This window comes from Gymnoscopelus braueri, assembly GCF_963280865.1.
Source record: "Gymnoscopelus braueri genome assembly, chromosome: 10".
NCBI classification, from domain to species: domain Eukaryota; kingdom Metazoa; phylum Chordata; class Actinopteri; order Myctophiformes; family Myctophidae; genus Gymnoscopelus; species Gymnoscopelus braueri.
This window is the reverse complement of record NC_137611.1, coordinates 14729818-14753574: the sequence shown is the minus strand read 5'-3', so window position 1 is coordinate 14753574 and position 23757 is coordinate 14729818. Positions and strand designations below refer to the sequence as shown.

The following is a 23757-nucleotide window of genomic DNA, read 5'->3' as shown; positions in this document are numbered from 1 at the left end:
GTAGGCCAGGCAGAGAGGATGGGTAGTGTTTCCTGAAGAGGTGGGTTTTCAGCCTGCGGCGAAAGATGGGCATGACTCTGCTGTCCTGACATCAGTGGGAAGTTCATTCCACCACTGTGGGGCCAGAACAGAAAAAAGTCGTGACCGTGTGGACCGGCCAGAAGGACCCTTGAGTGACGAGGCAATCAGTCGCCCCGAGGTGGCAGACCGAAGTGGTCGGGCAGGGGTGTAGGAGCACAGGTCTCTGCCAGGTCAGGTAGGTTATTGTGGCCTCCTGGTGGTGCTATAATAGGCCAATGTGAAAAGGGTGGCATTTCTTCCTCTGTCTTTCACTGCAATCGGATGCTGCGTTCATGATTTTGAAGCGCAGAACAAACAAATGGTTTTGCTAAAATTGGCCTGCTGGTGGCGCTATAACAGGCCAATGTGAAAAGGGTGGCATTTCTTCCTCGGTCTAGTGGGAATGTGCGTGCAAAGTTTCACATGCTGCATTCATAATTTCAGGCATTTTGTTCAAAACGGACCAATCCTGCAAACTTTGGAAAGCAATGTTAGACAATTGGGATGGAATATGAAAAATTGGACAGATCTATCTTGATCACATGACTAGATACTGTGTACCAATATGCGTGATGGTTGGACAAAATCTGTAGGAGTGATATGAAAAAATGGGTGTTTGCAAAAATATCCTGGTGGCGCTATAACAGGCCGATCTGAAAAATGGCAGAGGTTCTGCTCTGGTATCCAGAGAGTGTGTATGCACAGTTTCACTGCGATCGGGCCAACGGTGCCAGAGATTACCTGCTCACAGACAGACGAGACACACACGGACGGACGGACAGGGTGCAAAACATAGTCTCAGCCAATAAATACAATCTGCCGTAAAGCAGCCACAACACAAAAGATATAGCCTACAGTCCTGCAGAGTGCAAACTCACATCCCTCAATTTAATTGTCAAAAACAGTCCTTGAACATGATTCATTGCCACCCGCATTTAGCCTAGTTTGGGCCCCAATACAAAAACAATATATTGACGCAAAAACCTTGTAGGCCTATATATCCATATTTTGTTCTTTTTCATAGATCAATGCTATATTGGTCACCCTTTATGTCTGTTGAAAAGTATTAAGAGCTCATGACTAAATCTCATCTGTCCATCCATTGTATCCATTGGAACTGGGTTTTTCTTCTATTTTTCAAAGTACCTGACAGTTTTGGACATACGAGGTTTCCTCCCATCGATATGTAGCCTGAATCAAATTAATATACACATCATAGCACAGACTATGACAGACAGCACTGCAGAGAACAGCGGCTGGCTGCCTCTTTTATAGCCATCATCTTCCTCCTGACTTCTAAGCAGCAAAGTACATGACTTGTTCAGGTCAATCACATTCACACACAGCAAGTCACTCTCAGTGAACCTCAAGCTGAGATGATTAACCATTGCGGATCTCAGTCCATTTAAAAAAAGATTATAACTATATGCTTGGACTTTAATTTAATCTAACTGATTCTACAAGCCTGCCACATACAGTAGCCCATTGGTTCTCAAAGTTGGGTCCGGGGACCCCCAGGGGTCCTTGGGGGTTCTTTCCAGGGGGTCCCCAGCAAAAATAATTAAAATAGCATCACAATCATTTTAACCACTTTATCCATTCATATCTCCGCCAGGTGGGTTGGCTATCTCCGCTATTCTGACATGATCATGCCAATTTTTGCCACTATCCTAGCAACTGGTACCTTGGCTTTAGATTTCCTCAGACATTTCGCAGGCGGAGATCTCTGATCGTCTAGCAACGAGAGACTACCCGCCTGCAATGGAACCCACTGCAGGCAATCCTCTCAAAACGCTGGAGAACAGACTTCCACATGTTGCACAGAAGAGCCACCTCGGTTTTGAATTTGACCTCGCTTATGTGGGCGTTGTTATTTTGTTTACTTCTAAATGCAGGCATAAGAAATCAGCTCTTGACCTCATATAAAGATGACCAAGTGCTTCGGCAGTTGTTTTAAATTTCTTTTACAAAAAAATACAAATAATTTACAATGAAAAATTGACACAAAATTTACCAATTTCAACCCGACCCTATTTTCGGCATAGGTGAAAATCTTTTGGAATTTTCAAAAATAGCATAAATAGCAAATCACGATGCATTGTGAGCTTGTAGATAATCTATTTTCACTACTGTTCTGCCCAGGGAAACTGTCACTAGGAGCCTTTTATACTGTCTCACGATTTCAGATAAGAAGCATCGCCTTACACTTCTCAATTCCAAATTATAAATGTTAAGTCTCTCTTTATAGATGTCATAATGAACATAGTGATTTGTTTTTTTACCACCGGCGTTGAGTTTTTCTTTCTTACCAGCATGGCATTTCTTCTTTCTTATACCAGCATGGTATTTCTTCTTTCTTACCAGCATGCGGTATTTCTCCACAGAGAGCTTAGAGACCAACTTCACCCACTGGCATCAATTTATATTTCATTTTTAGATTCATAATGATCTTTAAGACTGAGACCCAAGAGGGTGTGGACGAGAAAGTCTGAATAAATATTTCACTGGTGTTTTCAGTGATATGCCATTTTGTGATTACCTCAATTTGCAATTGCAATTTTGCAGCCTCCTTGCAATCTTCGCGTCAGTTCGATGGCAGCGTATATTATCGCTTTACAGTATTGCCGTGTTCTCCTGATGGAGTTGTATTGATTTTGGTTTCACATGCTGTTGTGACTATAAGGACAGAGATTCATGGGAAATGGATTGAAAGCTGATTGATTGGTTATGTTGGATACTGCTCGCATTCCAACATAGCCGCTACTGTGCCAAACATGCAAACTTTTATGATATCATATTACTTTTCAATACTTTCAATTAGGTTTTCAATACCAAAACATAGTATAGAAGTACTGAAAATTGGAAATACTCTAGTAAAATAAAAAATACCTCAATATTGTACAGTAGGCCTACTTGAGTAAATGTACTTAGTTACTTTACACCACTGCCAGTCAGGGCTGCAGACGCAGACTCACGCCCACCGTCTGAAAACGCATCACTTCAGACCTATGCTTCAAGTTCAGACCACCTCATCTCCTTTGATGGTAGAGAGGCCATCTGGTAATCAGAAGGTCACCGCCCGCCTGGTATGTGTGTCCCTGAGCAAGGCACTTAAAGGAGTAGTTCACTGAAGAAATTACTTATTTTCTATCAATTACACACCCCACGCCTTGAATATTTCATTTTCTCGCATTTCTAAGCCAATTATCCGATGACCGGTTGGCTGCTCAGTAGGAGACTCAATTGAGTCTAGGAGCATCTATGACCATCTAGGAGACTCAATTGAATCTCCTACCAGAGACCTTTTTTCATTTCACTATTTCACCTTTATTCCTCACAAGTTTTTTTCAACTTCGCCGGTCATCGAATAATTGGCTTAGAAATGTGACAAAAACTATTCAAGGCTTCATAGGGTGTGTAATTGATTTGAAAATAAGTGATTTTTTGGGTAAACTACTCCTTTAACTCCTAACCGCTTCCCTGGGTACTCATCATGACCATCTGGGCAGGCATCAGCTGGGTGAAGCTGAAACTCACTTTCCCCTGTGGGATTAATAAAGGTCTACCCTTTGCCTTTGCATCTGTACTTCCTGCTATTATTTTTTAGCAATTTTATGTTTGCAGGTTTGCTCCTCCATACAAAATCCCAGACAGCAATGAATGAAACCTTTCTTGACCTCCCTCTGCAAGGAGAATAATGGTGGTTTTGTGTGTATATCAGTGTGCAAGAAGTACCTCCTTAACTATCCATATTCCTTACCCCAAGTACCACCTCTTTCACCTTATCTAATACGTTATACGCGTGTGGTGGCATTTGATAGAACACCGCAAAATCATTAGCAGTGATAGCAAACAGCAATAGTACAATAGTCCTTGTTTCTATTCTGTCATCGCCCCAAAAAGGACGGTGCCTGGGGATTGAAAAGGGCTCATCTGTAGAAGGATGATAAAAGAATAATGAAGAAGAGAAAGACGGTAGGAAGGAAGGAAACAATCACCTGCCCTCTCTCTCTGTGTGTGTGATGTTGCTGCACAAAACCTCTGGACCTGACATTCTTTTAGACAGAAACAATGTCATTAAAGTCTCTCAAAATAATGCAACAGCACGCTGGCCTTCGCCTCGAGTCAGTAATGACTGCATGGAACCATTCCTGGAAATGCAAATTGGCAATAAGGGTTCGTCCAGAGAGGGAAGGAAAAGTAATAAGTGAGAAAAAAGAGTGGACTGAATGTTCCATCCTCCTGTGTGGTCTACTGTCTATGCTGAATGTTACATTTTTGATTACATATAAAGTAACTAAAAGCGTAGCTAAAAGGCAGCCATTCCCATGTCCCTCATCTGTAGAAGTGCTTATAGAAATGCAAATGGGAGCTAATGCCTGGGGATTGATAGCATAAAGTCAGCGGGTGATCGCCCCGCATGTCTGTTGTTACTTTACATCTTCATAAGCACCTCATTGGAGCTGGCCAGCAATTAAGATGGCACAGATCAAAGCATTCTAAATGAGTTAATCCAATGAGGAGCCATGACTGCTGCGTTTGTATGGCCCCAGCTCTCTCTCTCTTTCTCCTTCTATCCCGCTCTCTCTTTCCCCATTTTCTCCTGTTGCGCGCTTCGCTTTGGTGACTGTGCTTTGATGCTCCAACAGCGGTCGGTCCGCTAGACGCAGAATGGTGAATATGTGTGTATTAACGGATGCCACTTTCATACCGTTAATGCCAATTTGCACGGACCAGGGGTGCTGCTCAGTTTCAAAGGTCTCGTAATGTAATTGGCCAATATGAATCTGAGCCCGGCTAGTCTCGATGGCCACACGCTGCGAAGGGACTCACGTTCATTTATAAAAGACTGTATCGGGCACATGGGGTTCTTTTTGTACGAGCAATCTTTTTACACATTGTGGCCCAAGTGAAAACTTGAAGCTCAACTAGGGCCCCCTGCTAAGTTCAGTGGATGAAGTGAGTACGGTGGCGAAAGGCGGAGTGACGGCTTTGAGGTCAATAGACGTTCAAAGGAGCGTGACGCTCGCTGCTTAGCAGGTTGGCCATTATCATAGGAAAGCAGAGCATCTGCCTGTGACACCCAGAAGACAGGTTTAATGAGGTACTGTTGCTTGTCACAGGAGGAGATGTTGGCATACTGTCATCTTTCAGTGTGTCTCTCTCTCTCTCTCTTTTCTCTCTCTCTCTCTCTCTCTCTCTCTCTCTCTCTCTCTCTCTCTCTCTCTCTCTCTCTCTTCTCTCTCTCACTTCTCTCTCTCTCTCTTCTCTTTTCTCTCTCTCTCTCCTCTCTTCTCTTTCTCTCTCTCTCTCCTCTCTTCTCTTTCTCTCTCTCTCTCTCTCTATCCCTCTAGCTGCATGTCTCTGGCTCTCTTTCTCCCCCCCGGTCTCCAAACCTCTGTCTCTTTGTCTCTCTGTACATCTGTTCTTTTGCCTCTAAGCCATTGTCTGTCTGTCTGCGTGCCTGTCTGCCTGTCTATCTTGTCTGTCTGTCTGTCTGCCTGCCTGTCTGTCTGACTGACTGCATGTCTGTCTCTGCCTGCCTGCCTGCCTGCCTGCCTGCCTGTGCCTGTGCCTGCCTGTCTGTCTGTCTGTCTGTCTGTCTGTCTGTCTGTCTGTCTGTCTGTCTGTCTGTCTGTCTGTCTGTCTGTCTGTCTGTCTGTCTGTCTGTCTGTCTGTCTGTCTGTCTGTCTGTCTGCCTGCCTGCCTGCCTGTGTCTGTCTGTCTGTCTGTCTGTCTGTCTGTCTGTCTGTCTGTCTGTCTGTCTGTCTGTCTGTCTGTCTGTCTGTCTGTCTGTCTGTCTGTCTGTCTGCCTGTCTGTCTGTCTGTCTGTCTGTCTGTCTCACTCGCTCCCTTCTTCTCCCTGTGAGTCCCCATCTCCCCTCTCTGTCTCCCCCCTCATGCTTAATTTATGCTCCATCATACTTACACCGGTGTCACGCGATGAAAATAGACGATCTACAATAAACAACACATTGCGTCCGTGAAGCATTGTGAGTTTGTACATCAGCTGATTTCGTCACGCGACACTGGAGAGAGACGAAGTATATTGTAAATCGAGCTTCACAGTCTAGCTCTTTCCACGTTTTCAGGCATCTCATCCTTTCTGTGACCCCTTTTCTCCTTCCATCTCTGTCTCCTTCCCTCTGCCTCTCCCTTCCCCATCTCTCCCCCTCTTGTCTAGGTCTGCCAAACAGGGGAATTGTCGGTCGCTACTGAGCCTCTGTTCATCAGGGAGCCATTGTTTCATAGCTTGCTTTTGTGATGACGGCTTTTGTCTGCTTCTGTTTATTTATTTTTCTTCTGTAACTCTTACGTCCCATTGTTTGAGCATGGCTGCATTTATTTATTCATTCTGTCACAGCCTGGCTTCCCCCTGCCTCTGTCTGTCTGTCTGTCTGTCTGTCTGTCTGTCTGTCTGTCTGTCTGTCTGTCTGTCTGTCTGTCTGTCTGTCTGTCTGTCTGTCTGTCTGTCTGTCTGTCTGTCTGTCTGTCTGTCTGTCTGTCTGTCCTCTTCTCTTTGCTTACAAACAAGCAAATAGTAAAAACACAATGTCCCCCACAATGACGCAATGCCGAAAAATAATGTTATACAGTATGATTGGCAAAAAAAGAGATGAACACGATAAGCTAGAGTAAAAAATCTATGAGCCTACGCTTATGGTGTGTGTGAGTGTGTGTTGGAAGCGGTTAACCACATGAACCCTATAGCGATCCTATTCTGCGCATGTCATAATAGAGAAGGACTAAGGAGTCACCTTCTCACAAGATGGCGCCCGCCGTGGCGCCATCTTGTGAGGTTCAGCCACTATTAAAACAACAGCGTGAAAAAACGCTCTCTTTCTCAGCAAACATTACACGAAAATGGGCAAACATTCTGTGAAAAAAAGTCAATCTACAAGCTCACAATGCATCAGACTTCTGGAAATGTGTTGCACAGAAGGTCAACCCTGGCCAACAAAGGGTTTGAATGGTTAAACAAGACATAGTGAGTCATTTGCTCATACTGTTGACCCGTACCTGCTGCTCTATAATACGCATACGCCGAAGAGAAATTGCTGTCCTCTGGCCTCACACTGGGCAGCGAATGAGTTTCTAGACGATGAAGTCAGGGCTCATGTTGTTCTCATAATAATAACCTCCGTCTTGGCTCCCAAACCCCATCAGCTGCTTGAGAACCACTTATTGTACAGAGTATATAGTCCTCCCATAAGTAAGTAATGTAAAGGGACGTGCAGGGACGTGCAGAGAATGTTTGTTAGAGGGGCAGGGGCTGACATTTCTAAAAGGGCACTTTTGGCGAAAATACCAAAAATAGCCAATCTACAAGCTCGCGACCCGTTGCGACGCGTTGTGACGTTGTAGATCGACTTTTATTTTCGGCTCGGGGCACTCCACTCAACTAAGTATAATCAAGCCTTTTACTGGAGATGTGGCATGGATTTTTACACAAAGAGAGCAGTTTTTTCAACAAAAAATGCTGCATTCAAGTTCCTGAGAGTTCGGAAAAGGCATGCTGCCTTCGGGTATGGAACGGGGGGGCGTTTGAATTTCTTTCACCAGAGTAAAAATGCTGCATTCATGGTCTGGAGAGAGCACTTATTACAGACGGGTAAAAGGGCGGGGGCTGAAGCCCCCCTTCGATGTCTACAGTATGTGTGCAAGTGCCTGATTTAAGCACGTACTGTGTGTGTGTTCTGGAAGGTGTTGTTTTTCATATTCCGTCCTCCTTTCATTGTTGTCGTTGTTATTGTTGTTGTTGTTGTTGTTGTTGACATTGTAGGTTCACCTCCAGGGCCTGACAACAGGCGCCTCCTTCCTCCCCTTCTCCCAGCCAAATGCTTAAAAGGAGGATAAACGCTTTTCTTCCAAAGCTCCAGGAGCAGCACTGGCACGGGCTGTGAGCCGCATGTTTTATTTATTTATGGGACGGGGCGGCAGCGTGATACACATAAATAATTTCCCACGGCGGGCGTCCGGGGTTCGTTTGGCGGTTGCCAAGACCCGACCAGGGTCCCTGGATTTGCAATTAAGGTGTGGCACGCAAAAACGCCGGGAAGGCGGAGGATTTGGCTCTGAGAGAAAGAGAGATGGGCTGGGATTGTTTGTGATGTGTAAAAAGGCAGATTTATACTTTGTCACAGGACGGTGTCACGCGCTTAAAATACCAGATCTATAAGCTCACAATGTGTCGCATTCGCAAATGCAATGTGAGCTTATAGATCTGGTATATTTTCGGCATGCGACGGAGCATAAATCGGGCTTTACACAGAATGGGAGGAGATGGGCTCACCATCTGTTGCCAGAGCGCACCCCCCCCCCCACACACAGACACGCACACGCACACGCACACGCACGCACACGCACACACACGCATATACACGCACACACACACACACACGCACACACACACACCTCCCCCGGATTGTATTTAAATGAGGGGGACATCAGACCGGTGTTTCGGACGTGACTGGAAAAACATATTTTTTTTAGGACCGTTGTTGACGCCTGGAATCCGTCCAACTTAAGCTGTCTCCACCTTTCTTTGAGTGGCTGTCACTTGCCGTTGCATTCAGTATGCTTCTTTTGTATCTGTTGACTGATTTTGGATGCTGTTTATTGTAGAGTAGGCGTAAATGTTATAGTTCATTTTGTTTTGTCCCAGTCCCTCTAAAAATGCAGAGGATCCAGTTATATAATAAAAGTTTTTGACAGCATATTACTTCGGTTACCTCCCGTTCTTTAACTAAATACAATACTTTCGCTGTACGATGCTATGTTCATTTTTGGGTAGGTGACACTTTTTCAGTGCTGAATATGTTTACAGACTCAATCATGTTTAATAATGCAAAAAGAAAACACAAAATTAAAACAGAAGGGCTCAGGAGGTATAGAGTAACTCTATGTGATCCCCTGTTCGATCACTGGCTCCTTCTTGTTGAAGTGTCCTTGAGCAAGACACTGAACCCCTAGATGCTCCCAATGAGCAGGTTGGTGCCTTACATGGTTGCCTCTGTGAGAATGTAAATGCACATTATGAAGCACTTTGGATAATAGGAGCTATAGAAATGCATACTCTTTTCCATTAACAGGAAGAAATAAAATAAGGCATTTAAGCACATGAACCCCAGCGTCCTTATCCTGGGCATGTCATAATGCCCACTGGGATAACCACGAGCTCACGACGCCACGTGTTGTGAACATGTAGATCGGCTATTTTCGGCAAAGAGGTTTGGTGTTAATGCTGAATGCGTTCATATACTGGCAGCTACAAATATACAGGCTACCATTCTTTTTCAATGGAAGCCAGCGACATGAAGATACAAAGATACATCCTACGTTTGTAGCTGCTACAAAAGCTACAACAGCTACGAAAGCTACAAATATGCTGTGTAGCGTTGTATCTTTAGTATAGGGTTTCAGTGGTTTAACAAAAATATGGCCTGCTGTTGCTACAGTGGCCAGTGACTGCTGGAAGTGACGCATGGTGGAAACACATGGAAACATTCAAAGAATGCTTAGTTTCTCCGGTTCCTGCTGCTAACAGGAGGAAGCAAAGCAATTTGCCATTATGTTCCAGCAGAGAGCGACCAACTTGTCCTCTGTCCTCGCTATTGATTCAAGCGTCCTCGGTGTCAGTGTGTCCTCCTGAGTACCAATCCTCCCACCCACTGTCCTTGTGGTGTCACAGAATGGGCGCTGCGCTGGATGAAGCCCACAGATGGCACTTCAGCCGCCCGCCCGACCCCCCCCCCCCAGCCATTCCTGACGTGTCGCTGCGTTTAATGGGCACGACTCAATACAATTTCTGCTGCCGGAGATAACAGATCGATTAGTGCGGAGGGAACAGAAATTCTTACAATTATCGATGAGAGACAGAGAGACACAGAGAGAGAGAGAGAGTGTGCGTGCTGTACATGTGCGTACCTATCTGTATACTGTAGGTACAGTATGCGCGTGAATGCCTTTGTGTGTATTGTATGAGCATGTGTGCCTGTGTGTACTGTTGTCTCTAATGTGTGGGTGCAGCATGTGTGTGTGTGTGCACTTTGTGTGCGCTTTGCTCCTTGCATGTGTGATCAATATGTGTGCGCATGCAGGTGCATGTTATAAGGTGTGTGTCATGTATGCGTTTGCATGTGTTTGTGTCACAAATTCCTGTTTCAAAGTAACAACATACTTGAACATTCTTCTCACAGGAAGGGCATTTTATTTATCATCATGACTATCATTTCATTTCTTTTCAGTTTTCATAGCACGCTGTGCTCAGAGCCTGATCATTTTATTTTACCTCCATAAAAGATGGTTTCATTGTTACAGAGACAACGGCCTGCCCAGAATGTATTGATTTGTCCCTGTGGAACATCTTAATTGCATAACTACACCTTTGTAATATTAGCCGCACCTTGCCAGGGAAGACAACAAGATGTGCTGCAGAATGTTTCTGCATGTGTCTGAAATGCTGAGGAGATGCGGTAAGAATTTCACTGCTGAGTGATTCATCTCTTGTTAACATTTTAGGTGATACTCTCATACCAAACCCAGTGACTCAGAGCCAGCCAGAATAATATAATGCTTAACAACTTGAACCCCAGAATCCATATTCTGGGGGGAACATTAGGCAAAAATAGCCAATCTACAAGCTCACAATGTGTCTATAGCAAAGAGATTTTTGGCAAAGAGATTTGGTGTTGACAGAAAATAGGGCTTAAGTGGTTAATTTATAATTTGTCGTACGAACGTCGCCAAAAATAGCAAAGCTTGTAGATCGGCTATGTTGGGCGAGCGACACCATCGACAACACCAACAACAAAGTATAAATCTGGCTTAAAGTTTTGTGGCCAAGGACACATCCAACGCACACGTCTTCAGTGGCCTCATTTGTGAGCCTGCAAACACGTGAGCAAACAACAGAGAAATAACTGAAGGAATATGGCCTGCATATCTGCAAATGGAAGCCACTTTAGGCTTCCGTTTTCATTCACGCAACATTCCTTCAATGATCATATAGAGCTGTTAAAAGGAAGGAAAAAAAGGCCTTGAGAGAATGTAACTCACAGAACGACACCATTCCATTCCATGTAGCCTATTTATGTTGGCCTGCATGTATTCCTTTCATCCAGGTGGCAATGAAGCTACGCTACGGTAGCAAGTGAAGCTAGCGCAGCTACAGCATCGTCGAGGACAACTTGGACCATTATTATTCCTAGACTTCTGAGAGACGAAAGGTCAACTAGAAACCCGAAGTTTGACATGTGTGTAATGTGTATGTATCATAGAATGCATCGGATCCATTTTAAATTCATTATTTAAATAAATACAATAGCTGCTTATATAACTCCCGGTTTGAAGAAAAACAGCCTTGGGAAGAATTGTGTAACCAGGCTTTTCATCCCTGTTTTTAGCACATTAAACGGCATTAATATTCATAGGCTAAGGAAGCTTATATATATATATATATATATATATATATATATATATATATATATATATATATATGTGTGTGTTACTTTATTTATGCCTATGTATACACACGCACACACACTCATTACTGTATATACAGTATAAAGTACTGTATAAATATAGTTGGAAGGATCCATGCATCTTCATGTGTTGGAGAGAGAGAGAGAGAGAGAGAGAGAGAGAGAGAGAGAGAGAGAGAGAGAGAGAGAGAGAGAGAGAGAGAGAGAGAGAGAGAGACTCATTGGTGAGTTGAACATGGATGGATATTGTATTGCTAATCAGTTCCAGTTGCAGTCTCGTTGCTGAGCCTCTCTCTTTCCTCGACACAGAACACCCGTCGTCGTCTTAGGTTATGTAAGTCTCTGATGGTGCCACCACCACCAGTGCTGACGGTGGCAGAACACAAGGTCTAAAAATGCCCGCTTAATACCCTCTCCTGAGCCTCGGCAGTGGAAAGAGGGGGGGGGGGGGGTGAGGACAAGGCATCATCGCCACCGCCGTGACTCTCGGAACAGTGGACAACATGATGAAATCCAGAGGCCTTTTTTATCTCGTCGGGCAGAGAAGTGTGACGACCCAAAAATATATGGCAATGCCTCTTCTTCCGCCGACAGCAAACGGCCTGTGTGCAACAATCGAGTCCAAAAGGTCATTGTCATACTACTTTCTGTTATAGACACACATGAGTTTTACCCATCAGCCAAAGCTAAATCATTTAACCCATTAAGGCTTGAGGCCAATTCCACAAATGCCTTCTAAATCAGTAGTTCTGACACTTTCAAGATCGACGCGCTGTGAGCTTGTATATCTGCTATTTTTGAATAGCCAATGCAAAAATCTAAAATGACACGCTTTTCCGGTTTTCATTGGTTATGGCAGGTTTAAAGCCGCAATCCATAACTTTGTGAATAAAACAACCAATGTGTATGTGCAGAGTGTGTTAAAACAATATAACTAAAACATCTTGCGGTGGTTGGAGGTGGTCTCCCATGCTTTTCTATTGATACATTTAGATCCTGTGGTTGGGTTATAAGGACCACTACTAGTTGACAAGAGGTACTGCGTGAAACTCAAATGGAAACTAGAAAAGTGTGCTCCTCAGAGCACAGGTCTCCGCCAGGCCGGGTTGCCTACCTAGGGCCCTTTGGAAGCCAGTCATAGCCAATTGGAATGGGGTCTGACTCATACATCTTGATCACATGAACCTAGTGTGTTTTGAAGAAACACATATGGCAGATAATGTAATCTGGCACAGATAAATTGCGAATCCAGGGGGGCAGGGGTGTCCCCAGTGTCATGACTGGCTCAAATCCATGACAAATAAGAGAAGGAACATCAGGTGTAAAATCAATAACAAATGTTTATTAAAGAATTAACCTAACATAATCAATTACGATATAAATGGATGGCATAACTGAACAGATGAGATAAGGATGCTGTGAGGTGTGGAGTCAGTAAATCAGTAGCCTCGATCTCCAGGCTTTTATTTTCCTTCGCGTTTTGCTAAAAAATAAGAGCCTAGACCAGGGTGTTGACGTTCCTGGCATAGGAAGTGGGAGTCAACCTTTCATTTCCCCAACCAACCAGAGTGCAGTGGGCGACGCTCCAAATGTTGTGACCTCAGGGCTCTCAATGCTGCACATTGGGGGAGGAGGAGGGGCGCGTAGCTGGGGCGGGCGCACAGATCGTTGAACCAATGGGAGCCCACGGATTCTCTCTCTGGAGATTTTGAACCCGCCCCTCTAGACCAGATATCAGACGCACTAGGGCAGCCTAGTAAATCAGTGTTGTATGAATGTGTATACTATGGATGTGTGGGACATGGTGCAGTGCAGGTGTGTGGATGGAAAGCCGAGCCTATAAGAAAAAGAACATGGAGCACTGAGGGGAGAGTGCTGGCAGGTCTGTCGTCTCTGAGTCTCTCTTTAGAGTCTTGAGCTGAGCTTGTAGGCTCTGGAGGCACCGGGCCCAGGTGCCCTCCATGAGCCATCAAGCCTGATTACAGGCCTGCTCACCTAGGAATAAGCAGAGTTAGGCAACCCAACTGACACACACACCCACTGTAGCCTAGAGTGGGACATCACACCAGCTAAATTAGTGCAGGTGCACCGTTAATATAGTGTCACTAAACTTCAGAGAATTTCAGTTTCCTTTAGGAGTGGAGGACAGATTGACGTTATACTTTACGTTTAACCACTTGAACCCCAGCATCCCTATTCTGGGAGGAACATTAACCAAACATAGCCGATCTACAAGCTCACAAAGAGGTCGCAAGGGCGACACGTTGTGAGCTTATAGATCTGTCATTTTTTGGCAAAGATTTTTGGTGTAGATCAAAAAAGAACGTAGTGAGGTCCGTTTTACTAAGTCTAAGTGGTTAAACTGAAGTGAAGTTTAACCACCGAATATTATCAAAGTATCCTGCTTTGGCACCCCTGGACTTGTGTCACGGCACCCTAGGGTGCCACGGCCCGTGGTGGAAAAAGTACTCAAATGTTTTGCTTAAGTAAAAGTATCAATACCGCAATATAGAAGTACTCCGTTACAAGTAAAAGCCCAGAATTCAAAATTTACTTGAGTAAAAGTACAAAAGTATTGGTATCAAAAGGTACTTAAAGTACCAAAAGTAAAAGTAAAAAACTAAAATGTTGAAAATAGCAGATCTGCAAGCTCACAACGCGTCGCGATGCGACGCGTTGTGAGCTTGTAGATCGGCTATTTTCAAATAGCCTATGTATAAAATAGGGCTAAAGTGGTTAATGTATGTTTTATAATGTAATAATTTATATCTGCAAAAGTGCACAGTTACTAAGTTTTCAAATAATTGTAGTGGAGTAAAAGTACAATATTTTCCACTGAGATGTAGTGGGGTAGAAGTAAAAGTATTGAAATGTGTAAATACCTCAAAATTGTACGTAAGTACAGTACTTGAGTAAATGTACTTAGTTACTTCACACCACTGGCCACGGGGCACCCACTTTGAGAAACCCTGCCCTGGGAGGTAGTTAGTTATTGCTCCACACTCCCTAGGAAGCAGGGAGGGAGGGGCGGGCTTTATAAGTCCTCCAATTGTCAGCCCGCCCCCCCTCTTACACACACACACACACACACACACACACACACACAGTTTGTTTACAAGCTCTGCAATGTTTGGAAGTAAAAGAGCAAAATAAACAACTCATAATGCAACGTTACTCCACATGGACGTTGAGTAGAGTTGTCAGTGTTTACCAGAGTGGTGAACGCTGCTAAAACACGCTTGTGACAAGACTGTGGATACGGAAGTGCATTTTCTCCATCTGACCAAACTGAGGTGAGTTTCTGCAGGTGACTTAGCTTAGCTAATTAGCTGCCTAGCATTAAAGGAATTAATGGAATTTGTGTGTTTAATTTCACTTTTATTTTACTTGGTAAAGCAACAACTAGTCAGGATGAAGCATTGTTGTGTTGTGTGATGTGATGTGAAGTGAATGTGTTGTATTGTTGAGCTGTGTTTGATTGTGATGCTAAGACAGGCTATGCAGGCCTAGTCAGTGGTGTAAAGTAACTAAGTACATGTACTCAAGTACTGTACAATTTTGAGGAACTTTTATTTTACTGGAGTATTTTAAAATTTCAATAGGCTACTTTTACTTCTACTCCACTACATCCCAGAGACAAATATTTTACTCCACTACAGTTATTTGAAAACTTACTAGTTACTTTGTAGATTTGGATTATTATTACAAAACATACCACTTCAGCCCTATAGCCTATATAGTTAGGCTATTTGAAAATAGACGATCTACAAACTCACAACGCGTCACATCATAACGCTTTGTGCATAATGAGTACTTTTACTTTTGGTACTTTAAGTATATTTTGATGCCAATACTTTTGTACTTTTACCGAAGTAAAGTTTGAATACCAGACTTGTACTTGAGTATTTCAAAATTGCTGTATTGGCACTTTTACTCAAGTAAAGATTTTGACTGCTTTTTGCACCACTGGGCCTATTAAATCACTTTACACATTCATCAGGATCCTGGATGGCTTGGTTCCAGGCTTAAATCTCCATGGGAAAAATGTATGGGTTTTCTATCTGTGACACCACAAAATGGCCGCCACTGCTATACCCTATAGGGCATAGCAGTGGCGGCCATTTTCTGGTTCCACTTCAAAATACTCAATGCATTATTCCCATTGACATTTCGAAAAATATTTATATCAATTAATTTAAGCGTAGAATCAAGCCATCCAGGGTCCTGGTGAATCATGACCATAAAACGTTTGATTCTGTGAAAAAACTTTTTTGAAAACGGCAAAACAGAGGGTATTTATTAAATATAGTATATCATATAATTAAATATAAAATAAAATAAAAATCACAGAAAAAATGATTCACCAGGACCCTGGATGGCTTGATTCTAGGCTTAAATGAATTGATATCAATATTTTTGGAAATGTCAATGGGAAAAATGCATTGAGTATTTTGAAGTGGAACCAGAAAATGGCCGCCACTGCTATGCCCTATAAGTGTATACAGTGTATTTGCACATTTATAAAGTTACAATGTAATGACTTTTAATACTAAATTGGCCAAATGGTCAAATATTACGTAAGAAAGAGGCAAACATTGTGAAAATAGCCGATCTACAAGCTCTAAGTATACTAGGCTCAGTGGCGTAACGCAGAATCGCGGGGCCTCCCCGCGGGAGTTTCACGTACATACGCGCGCAGCGCGCGTGCATGTGCACGCACAACCTGCGCACGTGCGCGAAATTTCGGGTCTAATTCGGGTGTAATTTGGTCTAATTCGGGTCTAATTCGGTTCTATTTGACCAATATAAATCAGCTTTTTTCTTTTTTTTTGCTGTAAAAGTATTTGTATCAGTGCAGGCGGGGTCCCCCCTGCTGGTGGCCCCCCCGCACCGCATCAATTACCCCTCCGTTACGCCACTGACTAGGCTGTATATGCTGTGACAGGATAGGATACAGTATACGTATACTAGGCTGTATACAGTATGTTGTGACAGGATACAGTATACATATACTAGGCTGTGTATGTTGTGACAGGATACAGTATACGTACAGTATATATGGCTCTCGGTTACTTGAATTAATCTTTCTTTCTTCCTTTCTTTCTGATACTCAAGGCTGGCAGAGGTGTTGCAGGGGACACACCCCCTTCTCCCCTCCGCTTCACTATAGAGCATCGCAGTTCCCGCCCACTTCCTGGTTTTTCCTGGTGCCGGAAGGAAAAACTCAATGCATTTTTCCCATTGACATTTCCAAAAATATTTATATCAATGAATTTAAGCCTAGAATCAAGCCATCCTGGTGAATCATGACCATAAAACGTTTTTTTTCTGTGATTTATTTTATTTTGTATTTAATTATATGATATACTATATTTAATAAATACCCTTTGTTTTGCCGTTTAAAAAAACAGAATCACAGAATCAAACGTTTTATGGTCATGATTCACCAGGACCCTGGATGGCTTGATTCTAGGCTTAAATTCATTGATATAAATATTTTTGGAAATGTCAATGGGAAAAATGCATTGAGTTTTTTGCGGTGGAACCCGGAAGGGGCGGGAACTGCGATGCTCTATAAGCGTGGACTATGAAGACAGGCCATCAGTGGAGGAGGGGAGCAAGAACTGGGCTTCACTACTACAACTAGGTCTAGATGACTCTCTAATGTAGTCTTTTTTTAAATGTTATAAACACACACACACACACACACACACACACACACACACAAACAAACACACCCCACACACACACCCACCCACCCATACACCCCCACACACATACATATGACGATGCAGATGTCATCTAAATACCCAGAAGACTGAGGTTCTCACCACCCTCCCAGACTATCCACCTCTAATAAAGTACTGGTGAAGCTAACCAGAGAGATGTAAAGTACTGGTGAAGCTAACCAGATGTATGGAGGATGGAGATGACGGGAGACGCCCGCTGGAAGGCTCATCCGAGGATGCCCTGCCCTAGAGATGGAGATCTGGAGATCTCTCTCTATCCATGGGTTTGTCTGCCTGGGCGATTCCTCCGACTTGGTCCGCACGGTCAAACGGCCGAAGACCTTGTCCTTCTCGGGGGTTTCCCCTGAAGACGGCTGATGAAGACGGCTCAAAGTAGGAACCTCTTTAGGGCTGTCACGATTATGACATTTTACTTGACGATTAATTGTCGCTCAAATAATTGCGATTAACTAGGCCGAATTAATTAATTATTGCGTTGTACACTGAAGTTGAACATTGTAACGTTATTAATAAAAATGTGTCTGTCTTCGTAAACAAAAGGTGCACGGGTCAGATATGACAAATAACTTGCATAACTCAATAACTTTATACTTATTTCCACTATTTTTGAAAATGATTATGTCGATTATCAGAAAAAGTTTTTGTGATTATCTGAAATACTTGCGATCCAGGTGATTATGTAATAATTGTGACATACCTAATTTTTCCTTTTCCTTTGCTGGATGCTGCTGCTGCTGCAGTTTGTGTTGTATGATGTTTTTGTTGTATGCTGTTCGTGTTTGATGCTGTTCGTGTCATGTGCTGATGTGGTTCAAGATGTACAGTAGCTCTGTTGCTGTCCTGTTAGGGCCCGGTGTGGCAGTGAAACATGTTCAGTGACTGTTGTTTTGTGGCTCTGGAATTGAAAGCAGATGTGTTCCAAAAATGTGTTTTGCAAAATTAGACCTGCTGGTGGCGCTATAACAGGCCAATGCTAAAATAGTGTGAATGTGCGTGCAAAGTTTGACCGCAATCGGAAGCTGCGTTCATGATTTGCGGCATTTTGTTCAAAACAAGCCACTACTGCAAACTTTATATGTGAATCTTAGCCAATCAGGATGGAATATGAAAAATCAAACAGTCCGTCTTGATCACTTGACTATAGAAATCATGTGTACCGATTTGCGTGAAATTTGGATAAAATGGGAGGGAGTAATATTTAAAAATGTGTTTTACATAAGTCGGCCTCCTGGTGGCGCTATAAAAGGCAGATGTGAAAAATGCACGGCAAAGGTTTTTCCTTGGCCTCTAGGGAGTGCGCATACTATTCCACTATTCCTCGGCATAGTGGGAATGTGCGTGCGAAATTTCACAGAAATTGCATGCTGTGTGTTCATGATTTGAGGCATTTTGTTCAGAACAGAGCACTCCTGCAAACTTTGGAAGCCATTTTTAGCCAATCAGGATGGAATATGAAAAATCTGAAAGACCAGTTTTGTTTAATGACTATAGAGATACTGTGTACCGATTTGCGTGATGTTTGGACAAAATCTGTAGGAGTACTGTCAAAAATGTGTTTTGCAAAAAGCGGCCTCCTGGTGGCGCTATAACAGGCCCATGTGATATTTGGGGCAGAGGTTCTGAATTGGCATCCAGGGAGTGTGTGTGCACAGTTTCGCTGCGATCAAGCCAACAGTGCCGGGGAATTAGCAGTACAAAGACAGACAGAATGACACACGGACGGACGGACACATGGACGGACGGACAGGGTGCAAAACATACTCTCGTCATGCCTTTCGGCCGGGTGGAGACAATAACTCACATTCCCAAATGTGTGTTCTCTCTGTTATAGCTCAACAGTAAAACAGTTTGTGACCTGGGATCGACTCCCATGTAGGACATGAAAGTCACGGATTGTCGCTTTGAATGATTGATTCACAATTCCTGTCTTGAGACCCCTGACACGGTTGTGTTACTACAATATGCAATTAATTGCATTCTCATAAATTAGTCCCCGATCAAATGGCTTGAATGAAAACGAGCTATAGTATAATAAAGCATGGGTCCTATCTGCTGAACCGTATAAAGCAACCTGTGGGCTGGGGCCCGATGCTGGGCTGTGAGGGTATTGCAAGTGGGCCCCCAAATAATTGGTAAAACACTATGATTCAAATGGTAATATAACATGAATATTAAAAAATAGTTTAAAAAAAACATATTTTTTTTCCTTTAAAACCTTGAAAATGTTAATTTTTCTTTCTTTAAATGATACCGATATAGGAACTTATAAAGTAGACTAATGTTAGTTGAGCCGGAACACAAGCAATTGATTGATCATTCAAATAAACGTTGCGCTGAAAATGCAGGCGGCCCAGCCAACTCTTTTGAGATTTTCAAGCGTGGACCCTCTTCCAGACAAGGTTGTGAACCGCTGGTATTATAATATGCACAGTAAAAGAAAGTGCATACCGAGGTCACCACTTGTACATTCAGGTCGCTCCACCAAAATCTGCTGTGCATAAGGACGGAGACATTTCATATTCCCACACCTACACTCATTCAGTAAGTAGGCCATGTAGAGGAATTATGATGCCCGTTTTACCGCCGTGGCTGCAGCATGTTGATGTCGACCGCTGTCTTGTACCTGCACTTAAGGTGAAGACATACTGCCCCGATGCAGTTGTATGTCAACCTGTAGGGCATAATAATCTGTATCTAGGGGTACGAGATTTACTGTATGCGACGTGTTGGGGAATACAGATTTCATTGGGCTATCACCGTAGTCGTTTCTGTCTCTCACATTCATGCACACATACACACACACACACACACACACACACACACACACACACACACACACACACGCGCGCATGTAAGTGCTCTCGTACACACCCATGCACGCGTGCATGCACACACTCGCAAGCACACTCGCACATGCTCACACACACACACACACACACACACACACATGCACATGTACACGCACACGCACACGCACACGCACACGCACACGCACACATCTCTTCCTCTGGATTGCCATCCCAGTCTCCCAGTGAGCCACTCCCACACAAAGGGAAAAGTCAACAAAGTCGATTGCAGCACTAATGTTGATGCAACTTGCAGAGGGGACCTAACATTGCTTATGGATTATTAGAACATGGCTATGGCTCATCGTCATAACTTACATTCTATAGTATGTGTGCCGCATTTCGCAATAACTGCACCAAAGGTTTCAGTGGCTTTGCTTTTTCCGTCTAACTATCAATTGAGTCTTTTATCATAGCTGTGTTTGACATCCAGGGTTCCCATACTTCTCCATGCCAAAAACCCACAAATAACCATATGAGTGAAAATAGCTTAGTGAGCTTGTAGATCGCCTATTTTCACTATTTTTGGAAGCGGGGGAAAAAAAGACAATATCGACATGCCCAAAATAGGGACACCATTTTGAAAGTGGTTAAACTGGCACAATAATCTTTTGAATAGAATTTTTTTTAATTAACAACAAATATTGTATTATCATCATTATTATTATCCCTTCCAATTGGCCCATTTGGCACCTCCTGGCGGTCCCCCTCGGGGCCACACCCCACACTTTGAACACCTGCGCTGTAGATAGAACACAGACTTGTTATGACTGGGGAGACTTGGCAACGTCATTGAAAGATCCTTGAGGGTTCACTTGTGGTTCTTTCAGGTAGTTACCATATCATGATGCAGTCATACTGTCTAAAGACAAGTAGGCTAGCTAGACGTCTTGTATATTTGGCTCACAGTGTTTGCTGTCTGAAGCCAAGGCAGAATAATGCCAGCCTATAATAATACTGGATAAACAACATCCACTCCTTCACCGGTCAACTTAAATTTTAAAAGGTCAGTTTACTTCCCACCTTATGAATGACATTTTGAAATTTAGACCCCCCCCCTCCCAAAAAAAAGTTGTCACCCAAAGAACCCAGCCAAGACATGACTCACCGTCAGGAAAAGAGCCCTCTCTGTTCTTTTTTCCCCTTCTTCTTTTTTTTTTTAGGCAGTGACATTTAATGGGAGGCACTTACAGTGGGCTCTCTAACACAATTAGGTGTTTCGCTTCCATCACCATCGCTGGGAAAATTAATCTCCCCAATGAAATTGGTCTCTCAGCGCTCAATATGTCACCCAGTTGGAAGGGACTTCATTTCTATTCAGTGACCCTCTGTGAATTAGAGCTCATTTCCTGAACACGCTGCCTCGTAGACACTCCCCCCAGCGGGACGCGGGGCTTTAGGCAGTACTGTATATATACCAGCTCAGCAAACCTTCCTCGCTCCCCGTTTGATTCCAGGATTAGAGCTAATGACTGTTTTCAGCCGGACTAGCCCTGTGTGACAGCCATGCAATCTCCCCCCTTTCTCTTTCCTTGGTGAATTTACATAAAGCTGATGGGATTCTGAAGTCCGTACAGAGGGCTGGGTGTAATGATCAGAGGGGAAGGTTACACCACATTCAGAAACATATCCTGGGTCATCTATCTGGGTGATTGTCTATTGAGCATTGTGCCGGTCACTGTAATTGCGGCTATGAGTGCGCTAAAGCCCCGATTTATGCTCCGCCGTAAGGCGGTGTCGTCGATAATATCCGACCCACAGGCTCACGATGAGAGCTCGTAGGTCGGATATTTTCGGTGCACGAGGTCGTCTTACGCCGATGTATAAAGCAGGCTTAAGGATTGAAGAGTTTCAACTTGCCTATTATTCAGGGTATTAAATTACCTTTTCTGTACGCAGGCCTGCAGTGCCCATGGCGAATTCTGAAAGTCACCAGATACTTTCAGCATTTGACCCAGTGTGCACCAGGACCAGACTCTTGCGTACGTGCATTATTCGGGAAAATAAATGTAAAGACTCTGTGAAAACACTCCACCGTTCGAGGTGACACATGGGGGGTGTCATCATCTTTTTCTTATTTTTGCCGTCAAAATATTAATAGTCACACAGACACACACACGCACACGCACACGCACACGCACACACACTCACACACACACACACAGGTAAATGCGTGCCAGTGTGACTGACGGCAGCCATGGATTAAAATGGAACATAAGCATGAATGCTACCTTCTTAGTCAGAGAACTTCAGAAGACATCTCATCGCACTGTCGCTCTTTGGATGCTCTGTGACTCACTTGAATGCTCTGTGATTCGCTGGTGAATATGGTGCTAATCTTTCATTCCGTTTATGGATTGCACTTTTAGTAAACATACATACATAACAATACAGCCTGATGGCCTGGATCTGGGCTGGTATGTACCTGCTACAGTATGTATCTGCCTGGGTACCGGCAGGTTGCTGCTACAGTCACAGGTTGACTTGTCTCTTTATATCATTATTAGCTGCAGCAAACATGTGTAATTTCTTTTTCACTTGGCACTCTCTGCCTCTAGAGATTTTATTAGATTTTCTCTCAAGGTCTGTGCACCCCCTTTGCGCTTTTTTTGCCCATGCTTGTAATTATCTAGTTAACTTTTTCCTTTCCCTCGTTCTCTCATCACCGATCTAACATCTCCTCTGTGTGTGTGTAGTAACGCGTTGTGTGGGCGGGACTTCCGGTCCACAGTAGCCTGCGCGATTGGGCCACTGGGAATTGTAATCAGATGAGAGACAAGGCAGTGGGCCAATCATGTAATCTCTCTCTGCTCTGTGGGCTGGTGCTATGCAAGGATTGGCCAGTTCAGATGACAGACAAAGCAATGTCTGCCAATTACATGATATCAGCTCCTCTGTGGGCCGGTAGTTAGCCAAAGACGGACGGACGGGGGTATAAATATTTAAAAAAAAAAATAGTGTCGGCCCACCGTGCATATGCCCAAATGCCCAATGGTCAGTCTACCCCTGATATATATCAACAATGGTCAGTCCGCCCCTGATATATATCAACAATGGTCAGTCCGCCCCTGATAGATATCAACTTACGTTGAACCTCCAAGTCCTCTTCCAAGTAAGTTTTTCCATTACGTCAAGCTACTCGCGGTAAAATACGTGATTTATACTTGGCTGGCTAGCATTACAGTATCATTCCCTTGCTTTGTCTGTCATGCGAGTCCAAAGAAAAACATGTTAAACACAAAATCACTTTAAAATTAGCGAGTTTATGAACGGAATATATTCCATTTTCTTCTTCCTCTCTGAAATGATGATCCAGGGAGCGGTGGAGCAGCCTGCTGGCAGCTGACTGAGACAAAGCAGAGAAACAATGGACGGAATATCTCTCACCTTCTGCAGTCTGAATTCAGATGCAATGTCCTCTGGGAGACCAGAGATTAGTGAATGAAAAGGAAGAGAGAATGACTGTGTTGAAATTCTCTGTTTGCAGGTTTTAAAGTGAGATTAATTCCATAAGGTGTTGTTAAAAAAATAAGCCTAAACAAATAATATAGCTCTGATTTTAAAATGTCTGATTATTCATAAATAAAATAAATAAAAACGGAAGATTTTGATAATCCC

The 23757-nt window shown here is 43.5% G+C and overlaps 1 protein-coding gene across 1 annotated transcript in view; it reads right to left on the bottom strand.

The window, feature by feature from the left end:
* Positions 1–11797: 11797 nt before the first annotated feature.
* The window catches only part of LOC308093379 (netrin-G1-like), a gene marked incomplete at both ends in the record, with an annotated part of 137315 nt that continues 125355 nt past the window's right edge, over positions 11798–23757 (bottom strand). Inside the window, one exon of the mRNA XM_080439715.1 lies at positions 11798–11909. Within this exon, the coding sequence (XP_080295841.1) occupies positions 11798–11909 (112 nt within the window). The remainder of the gene's footprint in view (positions 11910–23757) is intronic.